Below are 12,793 nucleotides of genomic sequence, written 5' to 3' on the forward strand. Positions count from 1 at the left end.
ACGAGTCAGAACAGATACACTTATTTAAGGCAGGTACACAGCTCCTAAATGCCTGTTATACCCAAGCAGAAGTAGGGTTTGTCTTTGCTGTAACACCGACCATAAAGCACAGGACAGTAAGGGTTCAGTTACAATCAGCTAGCAGTAAAATTTAGTCAATGTTATAATTTATACCACGGCAATCCGAGGTCAGAGCTTCGAAACGGTCTCCACAATAGGAAAGTGTTCAGAACAAAGGACATTGCTGTTCTCTAATCGTATACAAGTATCAGTTGATTAAAAAGTACACAGTTTGGCTCTGTAATTAATAATGTAATACGTCACGAATTGCTCCGGTATAAGACACGATGTTCTTTTCCATCAGAGCTCATACAGCCACCTGGTCGTTGATTGGCTTAGATTTCATATAACAGCATGTCAAAGTGTTTTATACGTTTAGTAATTCCTATGTTTCATATATTTTTGCAACGTCAATCGAGTAACGTTGACATCGTCCGATGGATTAAAAAAGTTCTTTGAAGCCTTTTGACGATACAAATCATACTAGAATCGACTGGAAAACGCCTAGTCGTAAGAACTCACTTCGGTATATACGCTCTTCTGTCTGAACGCATTGTCCTGTTAGAGTCTTGCACATAGACGTCAGTAGTGTATCAGGTACCATCAGCGTAGGTACATGTAGCAGGCGTCCAGTTGACTTGTGGACGTCAATCACAACACGAACTGCGGCTGGTTTGACATCTTTGCTAAGAGGAACCAGAAACGGCACAGAGAAGTTTAACGCCATGACGTCAAACCGTATACCTACAAAGTGCACCTGTAGCATAGAAAATGACAACCTAGACAGTGTAGTAAAAAAAAAAATGTAACTCTTTGAAAAGACACAACCCCTATACACCTATGCCTTGAATGTAAACTGCTCTTTTAGTGAAAAAAAAGTTCTGCTTTTACAGAAAATCAGTGACTGGAAAAGGGCAGTCCATAATTCTGAATGAAACACAGCCATGGCTTTATACTGTATTTGTTTTTGCTTTTCGTATCCTAATCAATACCTGAGTAATACTGAGCTGAATGATTCCAGATCTGTTGATGAATTAATTTCCTGCCTTCTTTCTAAACTGAGCTCAGAATTATAGATAAGATATACAACATATGGCCAAAAGTTTGTGGACGCTTCACCATTGCGCCCATGTTCTTACGGATGTCCACTTTACCGTTGTTATAAACTCCGCACTTATGAGAAGGCTTTTCATTTAAACGTTGGAACGTCGCTTTGGGGATTTGTGATCGTTCAGTTACAAAAACGTCCATAAGGCATAGAACAGCTCAGGTAACTCCATAACACAGGAGGTAAATATATAAGTGGTATAAATATATGCTGGTAGTATAAATGTGTGACTTTGTTAGCCTGTGTTGCTTTACCGATCAGTGTTATATTCAGCAAACTTTTTCTTTGGACAAGATTTTAAAAAGAAGTGCAGATTCGATTTCCAGAAAAAAACAAAAACACGTATTATAACAATGCATAATGGTATTATAATAATAATAATAATACACATTCTAGTGCTTTAAATTTAGCTTAAAGCTCCATTGAGCAGACAAGTTATAAACAATAATCCTATAAAAAATCGACAGGAAAACAATCTGTGGTCTGATGCTGTGATGCTTATTTATTTCCTCAATGTATGATTTGTCAGTAACCCAAAATCTGGTATGAAAATGTTGATAATAAAGTGAACAGGCATTGTTTATAACATTGGAGATCGTTTTTCCCCCCTCTCTCAATGCATTAATCAATACATTTTAAAAAGCATCTTTCTATTTAGTAGTTAAGTAGTTAAAAAACAATCATTTATTTTTATTTTTTTTAAGTATAACAAATAGTAAAATGATGCATGAATTTTATTACATCATGATTCAGACATTGCAGTTTTAAACACGCAGGTTGAGATTTGGGACTGGTTTTGTTGCAGAATTATCATGTTTATAATCAGTATGTATTCTCAAGACAATTAAAAGTAGGTGTGTAGGTGCGTGATGATACAGTGGAAAAGCTTATCACACACAACTGCTCTGCTATCACTAAACACACATCTGCTCGAACAGTTTACTGCCTAATGTGTTTATGTTACAAATTACAATTAGACCTACTCGGATGATCAAGCCAGAATTATTTCTTACTTCATGTGTACGTGGTGCTTGAGAGCTGCTATTATTGCAACCATTAAAACAAATCTTTACAACAATATTCATCTATTTTACATTACAAAGAAAGCCTGATGCTACGAGTTTCCCTGGCTATGGGTTTCCTGACCTCTACATTTATTAGACCAAGTCTTCCTCCTGGTGAAGTCTATGTTTGCCACGGTGGTGCCTCCATGCAGTGCGCGCTTCATGTGCATAAAGTTGAGCTTTGCCGAATCTTAGCCGTCACGATGCAAGGCGGATTTTTACTGCCGCACGTTTCAAAAAGTTCACACATCCTCCCATGGTGATCAAAAGGTTTCTGCATGTTGAAGTTGCAAGTGGACATGAAGGACATACAGAAGAAATCCATTCAAATAAAACGTGATTGCGAGACATCGGGTCCACGGAGACGTTAGAACAATAAATAGCCTTCAGTGGCTATTGCACACAGAACGTAGGATACAAGAGTCGGCCCCTTTCACAGAAGAATCCAGCTCCTCTTTGACTGACTACAGAGCATACAGCGACTATTTTATCTGAACTTGTAGCGATGTGCAAAAATTGAACGATGAGATTAAGTGTCTTCAGAGAAAGCCTTGTGCGTGTTTGGGAAACGCTGAGAATTGTAGTCTGGATCTTCATTAACTCTTTTCCTTAGGTCATTCTTAATCTGAAAGAGATGAAAATAAGTGGAGAATCTGCTCATGAATACGAATACAAACCCTTTTTTTTTTTACACTGAATAAATATGCAGAACTAACTCTGTTTTCTCAAAACTCTACTCGGTGGTAGACAAATCATAAATGTATTAGACAAATAAAGTCTGATTGCCCTTTCTTGTAGATTGTAGACGTAACTAACGGATTACTGGAATGTGTGCAGCCAAGCAAACCAGGTCCTTTATTTTTGGGTCACCTGTTGTGTGTAAGCGTCCTGCAGCTCCGGTGTGTCCAGCTCCCCCTGCAGGTTGTCTGAAGTAGCGACGGGTCGTGCTCCTACTGCTCGTGCGGCGACGGTCACAGCCTCTGAGAGAGAAAGGTGTGGTCCCTCACCCTGTGCCGTCTATCAGATAACACAGACTAGGGTTAGTATAAAATCTCTTTTATGTCAGTAATATGCTGCATATGAGAACATTTCCAGCAGCACTATACACAAAACATATTGAATTTCTTTTCATTAGTGCACTTTGTGTTCCGGCAACAGGGGACATTAAAAAAAGACCTAAATATTGGGCTTTTAATGTATACTTTTAAAAGAAAATGAGCATCTACCTTTCTCCTCTTGGCTGGCATTCCGTGAAGGTAAGCATCAGACAATGGAGGCTGAGCTTTTATTTTCCTTTGAGACAGCATGTCATGCCTAAGGATGGGCACCCACTCCTAATTAAAACACGCACACACACACACACACACACACACACACACACCTCTTTTACCCATTCAGCTCTTAGTGGTTTACGATAATCTCAATCACAAACTTGTAAAGGAAAAGATAACGTGCAAGACTTACGGGTGGCACGGCGGCTGCCCATGGCTCTGCCTCTGCTCCTGTCTCCTCCCTCCCATTAGGTGCCATTCCAGCTGGTTCTCGTGTGTTCACTGAGACTGGCCTGTGCAAAGAAGTGAGATCTGAAGCTGGATGTCTGGTTTCAGGCCTCTCTCCTGAAGGTGCAATGGCCTCCTCAGCAGTGGTGGCAGGTGCTGGAGACATCTGTAATAATTGTTATTAGGACTCGTTACTTTTTAAAATGTCAATTTTAATGATGCTAAACTCATAGCATCATTTTTTTTAAAATAGCATATTATTGTGTTACTCTATTGGTGTGACCGCTCCAATCACAAACAGCACTACTAATCAAATAAACATATCCAACTCGCATCACACATGCTCATACCTCCACGTTCTCGGTCTGCTGGACTGTCTCCGTGTTCGACTCCGCTCTCGCATCTGACTCTGCCTGGAGATGGGAAAATGAACAGTTGCATATTCAGTACTGTGCGTATGCACAAATACACTCGTGACTTCTGAAGCCTGTATTTATGAGAAACTGACCTGTGGGCAGAGAACATAATGCTGGATTTGGTCCTCTGTAACTGGGTTATGGTCCAGGATCACATGCAGTCTCATGGACATCATACTGGTCAACCAGTTCACCAGACTGGGATTGACTTCTGCCGACATTCTTCTCTGTATACATACATACATACATACATACATACATACATACATACATTTCAGGGAAATGAATCAAGCACACGGATAATTCATATAGATTGCGTATAGAGATGTGAAGTTGAACTAACGATGCGATGGTTGATGACAGCTGTAAGCGCTCTCTGCTCTCCTCTTAAACAATACAAGTTGAGAGCCAGACACTCAAACAGACCCTGAGTGCACAGGAACAGCAAGCGAGGACCAAACATGTGATCTAGAAAAAAGTCATTTGGTTTTCATTAGACACTTAATATTTGAGATAAAGCGAAAAACTCTGGGTATAAACCGATGCATTGTACACGCTGTATGTGCAAGTACCTGAACAGCGGAGAATGTGTGTTGCCATGCGGGTGAACTGCTGTCGGAGGAAAGATATGTTTGTTTGGATGATGTCCACTCCCTCACGAACTGTGACTGTGGACTGAATCACATTAGCCACAGTAAACATCAGCCACCTGTTGAAGTGAAACAGTCTGACATGATAGCTCTGAAAGAGATTTAAATAAACACTCACAAAACTCTCAGCGATATACTCCTCCAGTCCGTTGATGAGATCTTCAGCAGCGTTCTAAAAGGAAATGTTCAAATGTCGTTTGGCTCGAGGTTGGGCTCTAAACACTTTTAAAGAATTAAACGACCCGTTCGTTTACGTGAGAAGGGGCTTCAAAAGGGAAAATCCTATTGACAATAGTTCAGGTTGTAATTCAAATCACGTTTATAATGTGTTCATTTTCATAACTATAAGATTTGTAAATAAACAGGTTATGTTTTATTTCTTGCAGTGTTTACTCACACTGCTTAGTACTAGATGCTAAACTGTACGGTACTGTAGGTCATTTTTACATACAACTAACCCGCTAAAGGTTTTCTCTGTTTTTATTGTGCTTAATGATTTCCAAAAGAGAAACAGAGCAAGACATACAGCAATATTGGCATCAGTTGGCTCTTGTCCATTGAGATAGTGCTCATTGAAGAAGGTGGCGAGTTCAGGCTGGATACGACTTAAAGGCTGGTGGTTGCCATGCAGCAACACCACCATATCCACCATGGAGAAACTCTGACACACCAGGGACAGCAAATCTCCGAAGAAACCTGCCACCAAGTCAGAAATAGGAATGACATCGAAGTTAATACAAAATTTGAGTAAAGAGCTTGTTATAATGATGCAGCAAACATGACAAATGAAACCTACACATAGGAAGGAACACAACCACTCACTCACCGACAGCATCTCCAGCTCCAGGAGTAAAGAGATTGCTGGTTTGAGAAAGTCTCTGAATAAATTGGGCAATGCTCTCGCTGTTGCTCTGACTGGCCCCTAGAGAACCCATCATGGTGGACAGCACACCCTGCACTATGCCTGTGAACAGCTCCGGGTTCAGCGTCTCCCCTCCTCCGCTCGGGGGATGAGGAGGGTTCTGAGAAGCTGCTGACGGGGCAGAAGGGGCAGCAGGAGCAGAGGGAGCAGGTGGAGGTTGCTGGCTCGGGGGAGGAGGAAACACAGGCTGATTGGACTGCAAGGAAAACAGGAAGAAAGTGCATTTGTGTACATCTACAAATTATTGGAAATTGTGTCGCTTTTCTAAACAACTGGAGAGAAGTTCTCTGTTTGGGTAAAATGGATCTCATGAGGTTTTAAGGTAAAAGAACAACCTTTTATACGTTAATCAAAATTAACTGCGAAAATGAATCGGCTTTATTTGCAAGTACTCGTGCTTCTATGTATGTCTAATAAAAGTCAATCAACACTGACCTGGATAAACTCAGACATGCCCTGGATGAAGGCAGGAACACCAGGCAATGTCACAGTAATGGAAGGTGAGCCTCCTGAAACACTTCCACCTACTCCGGCAGCTCCACCTAAGAGAGAGCCTAGCAGGTGGGGTAAGTTCCCCTCCGGACCCTCATTCTGTGACTGGCCTGTTGGGGCTGTGCTGGTGGTGTTTGCAGAGGTATGTGTTGATGTACTGGCTGATGAGGAAGGGACAGTTGTAGAGGTGGAGGAGGAGGAGGAGGAAGAGGTAGAAAAGGAGAACGAATGGGATGAAGATCCAGTGGATGCTTGATCACCTGTTGAGAAAATGTCTTAAGAGTTATAGCTGAAGGACCAGTGTCACTGCATATCACCTGTATAATCAATCGATCTTGAACTGATAGAATATCAGATGTGTCTCCTGCTTGATTGGATACATAAACCCAAGTATCTGCCTTCGGTATTTTATCATAGCGTAAGAAAGAAGGCTCAGCTAGATAATGATGCCAATATTTGATCCTTCTTAGTAATCGTTTTAGATTCAAGTCATGGATCTCGAGAAGATAATTTTTTTTATGCATTTATGTATTAGGTTTATTTTAAGGAGTAGAAGTTGCCTACAATGAGCATCTCACCTGTGTGCATCGGCATTAGCAGCTGCCCGACCAAACCACTCACCATTTGAGTGAGAGGAGAATTAGCCATAGGGCCCTATTGTAGAAATTGTGAACGGTTATGATATCTTACAAAACAGACATATCTACAAATCATGTCAACGCCAAACAAACTGAAAATGTCTACAATAACTCCTAACCTGTGCAGGCTGTTGGCCGGTGGTGGGTGGCACTGATGCACGCAGGTTGATGGTAGCTGCTCTGGTCCCAGCAGGCTGAGGAATCCTTGGGGTAAAGGCGGGTCGGGTGATGACAACTCTGGCTTGTGGAGGAACAGCTGGTATTTCTCCATTGGGGGCATTTGGTGCAGGAGTGCCTGGTTGATGTCCGTGGTGACCAACTGAGGCTGCGGTGGCCATTGCAGCAGCCTGCTGGGAGATCTGATGCACAATGGCCTGCATGAACTCAGGTGGCAAGCCAGGGATGTGCATGGATGGGGTTGAGCCTTTGGAAGAGGATGGAGTGTTAAGGATAAATCTACTAGAGAGCTCGACATGAGATATGTAGCATAATAAAGCAAGAGTCAGCAAAAAGGTGTTTGGTGCAAGTAAGCCATCACAACTCATAGACCCCAAATATTGCTGCATTAAACCCTGTTAATGTCAGCATGTCTACATTTGGTGTTCACTATGAGCAGTGGACACTGACCAGTCTGTCCAGCAGCGTTGGGATTCTGTTGGCCTGGGGCCTGACCTTCACTGCCTGAATCTGTTGCATAAAAATGCACAGATCAGTGGCTAGCATTAACACTAATGCCTCCCAGTCCAGGTCTGAAAGCATTCCCATATATAATATCACAAAGAATCATGTACAATTGCCAAAAGTAGTGACGCTTACGTTTCAGACCAGCAATGGTTGGCTAAGCTAAAGTTGTGAAATTAACATGAACATGCACACACACACACACACACCAAAAACACAATTATCAGAGATTTACCATCTAGGTTCATCTGCATCATAACCACAGGCTCCATGGTCTGGTGTGTGATTCTGATCACACGAGGCGTCCCCTGACCAGGCATCTGATTGGCACCATTGGGTTGAGTGGATGGTGCCTGTGTCTGATCATGTTCCTCTGTTTGGCCAGATGGCTGAGATGGAGGAGTCTGACCTTCACCTGCCTGTCTTCCATTAGAAGTCATTGTAACAGTGGTTCCGATGTTCATCTGTATAAAACAATGTCAGGAACATGTAAACGGAAGAACACTCAAAAGTTCATAGTTAAGTTTAACAATTGTTTGTGGAACGTTACAGCTTTACAAAAAAACACAACGTTAAAATAATCTTATAATGAAGGCCTCATACACTTAGTAAATGGTGAAATATTAAAAGATAAGATTCCTCACTGGTATTGGTATATGAGGCAGACCACTCTGCAGCAGAACAGGTGATGTGTAGTGGGTTATGGGCCGAACCACGTGTAGGTGGCGGGGAGGCTGTGCGGCCAGGTTGCACCGAAGATCACTCAAAGCAACCAAGGTGTTGCCTAAAAGCCGGAGGGACTCGCCGACTACATTGAGAGTGCGCTGGTCTTCATCACGTTCTTGTGTCTGTTACACAAAAGACAGAGACATTTTTAGACTTAATTAAATTTAACAACAACAATTCCTGAAAGGATTCATTTGAAACATGAAAGAAAATTTAATAGAAGGAGGGAATAAAGCACATACATTGTTGTTGTAATCGGCAGAAGTGGCCGCACCCAGAATGGAGTGAGTTCTCTCCATGAAGGGGCGCAGCCTTTCCTCCACCCTCCGCACTTCTGAGAGCACCTCCATCAGCTCTGATGGACTTGGGTGGCTGAGGACAAAGATGAAAAGTCAACGAAACCGTTCTCACATTTATGGTCTGACCCTGCAAATGCAGACAGCAGCATTAGAGTAAAGAGTACAGTTTAAACAAATACTTATGCATACTAATGTATTGTCTACTGCACCTGTCGTATATGTTTAATTACTATACACAAGAATCACAACTCATTTCTTTTTACTTATAAAAGCATATAAAATTCCCATTGCCATTCTCATTGTAAACACACTTAAAGTGAAGTATAATGGTAGTTGTTGGGGTTCTTAATAAATGTTTATTCAAAAAAACTACGCAAAGGATTACAGGAGTTCACAGCAGTGGAGAAGTTCTCAGCCTGCTGCAGTGTGGTGGTCAGTGATTTTTTGAATGTGCCATGTTTTATTTGTAAGCCACACCCACTCATACATACATAATTACACACATTTATTGACAATTCGACCAGTTTAATTCAATTCAATTCAAGTTTATTTGTATAGCGCTTTTTACAATAGACATTGTCTCAAAGCAGCTTTACAGAACATAAACATAGAGCAGAAGGTAAACATAATTAATGATAAAGGAATTAACGAATAATAAAAGAAATAAGAATTAACAGAATAAAAATTCTAGATTATTATTAGTTGTATATATTATTATTAGTTGTATATAAAGTTTAGCAAACTTAACTAGCTGTTTGAAATCGCAATGAGAGAGTTATTCTTACTTTGGTCCAGAGTGAGGAGGGCCTTCTGTCTGTGTGGAGGTGGAAGAAGAGGAAGAAGAGGCAGCAGGTGGAGGAGGTGTGGAAGTGTCCATAGGTTGTGCTGATGAAGAGGAATCAGCAGGTCCCTGTTGGGTGGATCCTTCACCCGCTTGATTCTAAAACATAGTAATAACAAGATTAGCTCAATAGACATACAAAAACTACATATAAACCATTTTAATTAAAGAAACAGTGCAACCAGTTTCTCTATGTAAGGAAAATTACACACCTCCAGTCTTTGGATTAAAGACTGCGTCTCTCGCAACAGATTTTCGGCCAACTGGAGCCTTATCCTCGGTTCACTTTGAGCTGACTGGTCCAAGTTAATATGTACATCCACAGCTCCGTTGCTCTGAATGACATTTTAGATAAAACTCTAATTATCAACAAGCTAAAACATTGGCAAGGATGCTGTACATGCCAGTAGTTCAAAGTTCATAACAAATCATTAGACAAACACACAGTTACTCTTGAAACCCGATCATTCAGAAATACCTCTAATTACGTGTTAAGATGTTACAGCATTGTAGCTTACCCCAGTGCTAGTGCTGACTCGGGCATTTCGCCCTCCATCCCCAACGCCAGCCACCATCTGCTGCACAGACATCTGAACGCACATACGACAGATACAGAATCTTTTTTTGGCATGTGCCTAGAGATGTGAGGTCATTGTAGGTGCAATGGTTTTGAACTTTAATACTACGCATGTCCAGAATTCATACAGAAGATCTGATCTGTCCAGGATCGTTTATGTTCCATGTATGAAATCGTTTATTTGATCAGACTGATAAATGCACATGAATTCTGATCTGATAAGAATCTAGTACTGCAGGTTTGTTATTACGTCTACCCAGTTCATCCATTTTTATCCTAGGTGGCTCAATTACTATCGCTCTGATTCACTGAAGGTGTCTGAGACTACAAATGTAATGACCTGAATCTGCTGGGGGTCCAGGATGTTCACCGGGAGGTTAAAGGTGCCCAGCATGACGTAGCTGTTACCGTTGCGGTCATGCGGAGTTCCTTGGGTGGTGGAGGTAGAGGAATGAGTTGAGCTAGATAACCCTTCCCCGCCTCCTCCTGATGAGCCAGACACAGCATCTCCCCCACCTCCAGACTGTGTGGCCTGGGGAGGAGCCCGCTCGACGAGATGAATGACCTTGCCATCAACATCTGAGAAAGAGCAAGAGAGTCAACACTGGAAAAATACATCAACTTCACTTAAAACTGAACATACTATCTTCATCCTGTTTAGTCACACTAGCTAGCTTTTTAAATGGATTAGCTTTACTAGTGGGGTATGCTGCTGAAAAACACAACTTGGCATAGGGCATGTGTACATTTATATAAAATGCAGATTAAACTCTTTTTCAGGATTTTATATTTAAGGTCTACCACACAGTAGCAGTATTAATATATTTTTTAACATGCTTTGTCAGGGAATTTAACAGGTCTGATGTAGTTAATATTCGTTCAGTAGTAAGTGTCAGCTGAATATCAGCATAAAGTGATTGATATAAAATGATTATCATTAAATGCCAGGTTTCTGCAGCTCATTGAAGAGTTTCAGGGACACTTACTGTATTCAGTCAGCCTCCTGTCATCCTGCAGCACCCTGCCCTGGTAGATCAGCCTCTGTTTATCTGCCGGTATCTCAACCGATGGGGCAATGTGCTCCTTAAACTCTTGCACCGTCCACTGAGATGAGAGACGTAAAACATCAGGTCATTAGTTAAAATATCAAATATTTTAAACAGTTTTATTTTTAAAAATACATATGTATATCTTTCTCATCAAAGTCCAGATTTCAGGTTGAAAGTTCAGGACAGGTTTGTGTACTCCGGATAATTCTGATGTGCAGTGGTGCCCTCTGATCGGGTGCTATCTATTCTGTAGAAACGTTTTGTATTGCACTTAAAAACATTATTACAAAAGCTGTTGGGATTAAAATGAGCCATTTCTTGTATTAAAAAAAAAAAAAAAATCTTGATTATATTCAGGCGGCACTTCAGGTCAATTTGTACACAAGCGACAAGACTTTTGTCAGGGACAAAAGTCAATTCAATTCAATTCAATTCGAGTTTATTTGTATAGCGCTTTTTTACAAGTGACCGTCTCAAAGCGGCTTTACAGAACATAAGCATGGAACAAAATGGTTATTATAAAGAATAATATAAAGATTAATAGAATACAAAATTCAAGATTAATTAAATGTTTGTTTTTATTCCCAATGAGCAAGTCTGAGGTGACTCGGGTGTCTGTGGGGAGGAAAAACTGCATTAAATGGAAGGAAGAAACCTTGAGAAGAACCAGACTCAAAGGGGAACCTCATCCTCATGTGGGTGACACCAGAGGGTGTGAATATAAATATACAACAGTAACCAGGTGCCTTTATACACAAGCATAAAAGGATTATGGGCGTGAATGCAGGTGAAGGCAACCAGCCACTGGCGTATTTTATGACGCTTCTTTTATTCAGAGTTGATGCATGAACAAATCACTCAAACACTCAAAGCAATTATTATTAGTATAAAATATTACATGAAATATATTTGTGATTATATTTGAGGGTATTTAATCATCATTCCAGCACATCATCACCTCTCCTCTAACTGTGTAGCTCCTGCTCTGAGAGTCCAGAGTTTTAACAGTCACATTAATTTCTCCAGACTCCTCCATGGAACCCTACACACACACACACACACACACACACACACACACACACACACACACACAATGTGAAAATGATATAAAAACAGGTTTAGCGTTGCTATATCTATAAGAAGTGAGATATTAAAAGCAAACACCATATAAATATTGCTCGGGGCTTCGGTATCTAAGGTATCTCTGATGCTTATAGATACATAACACGACAATACAATGCTAACTAGCAGCTAACCGGCATTCATTGTGAGCCTGCTACCGAGTTAGCTTAGCATACACAAGCGGGGTTTAAATCTCTATCACGACAGATATGCAAAATAACATAACAATTAAACATTTCCACGTGAACAACGTACCGTATTTCCTTCTATTATTACAATAAAATAGCAGCGTCAGCTTCCCAAACCCAGTGTTGTGACGCCAGCTAGCTCGCTAAAGCTAGCTAATCCCTCTAAACAGTTCCGTACGCTATCCAATCCGGCCAACTTCCAAACGCCTCCTTACGCCCTACATAGGTTCCCTAGGGACAACAACGTACAATGGGTTCGAACCCTTAAAAAAGTACACTACTTCTTTAAATTTGTGCTATTTGTAGTTTAGCCGTAGGATTTGCTAAAACGTTGCCCTGGATTTAAATAAATAAAAAGATGTCTAAATACGAATTAAGTATGAAAGTATGAACTAAGTATGAAATTAAAAATTAAAAATATATATAATTGATTAATTAAAAAAAAAACATCAAAATTTTTA

The 12,793-nt window shown here is 40.7% G+C and overlaps 1 protein-coding gene across 2 annotated transcripts; it reads right to left on the reverse strand.

Moving 5' to 3' along the window:
* Positions 1-1,884: 1,884 nt before the first annotated feature.
* On the reverse strand, positions 1,885-12,559 carry bag6l (BCL2 associated athanogene 6, like). 2 transcript variants are annotated; one of them, XM_027133800.2, is made up of 25 exons: positions 12,400-12,559; positions 11,981-12,064; positions 10,960-11,077; positions 10,314-10,552; positions 9,915-9,986; positions 9,609-9,731; positions 9,341-9,495; positions 8,499-8,628; positions 8,175-8,378; positions 7,766-7,994; positions 7,477-7,536; positions 6,969-7,273; positions 6,790-6,865; positions 6,155-6,471; positions 5,624-5,915; positions 5,324-5,493; positions 4,916-4,969; positions 4,720-4,822; positions 4,491-4,615; positions 4,240-4,374; positions 4,082-4,144; positions 3,697-3,897; positions 3,459-3,566; positions 3,103-3,249; positions 1,885-2,857 (listed from the first exon to the last, which is right to left on the reverse strand). In XM_027133800.2, exons 2-25 carry the CDS (start codon positions 12,056-12,058, stop codon positions 2,762-2,764), a joined length of 3,600 nt encoding a protein of 1,199 aa, XP_026989601.2. In that variant the 5' UTR covers positions 12,059-12,064; positions 12,400-12,559; the 3' UTR covers positions 1,885-2,761. The 2 variants fall into 2 exon arrangements, with proteins under 2 accessions (XP_026989601.2, XP_026989602.2); XM_027133801.2 differs by lacking the exon at positions 7,477-7,536.
* Between the last annotated feature and the right edge of the window lie 234 nt (positions 12,560-12,793).

The sequence above is a fragment of the Tachysurus fulvidraco genome, chromosome 7 (assembly GCF_022655615.1).
Source record: "Tachysurus fulvidraco isolate hzauxx_2018 chromosome 7, HZAU_PFXX_2.0, whole genome shotgun sequence".
Classification (NCBI taxonomy): Eukaryota; Metazoa; Chordata; class Actinopteri; order Siluriformes; family Bagridae; genus Tachysurus; species Tachysurus fulvidraco.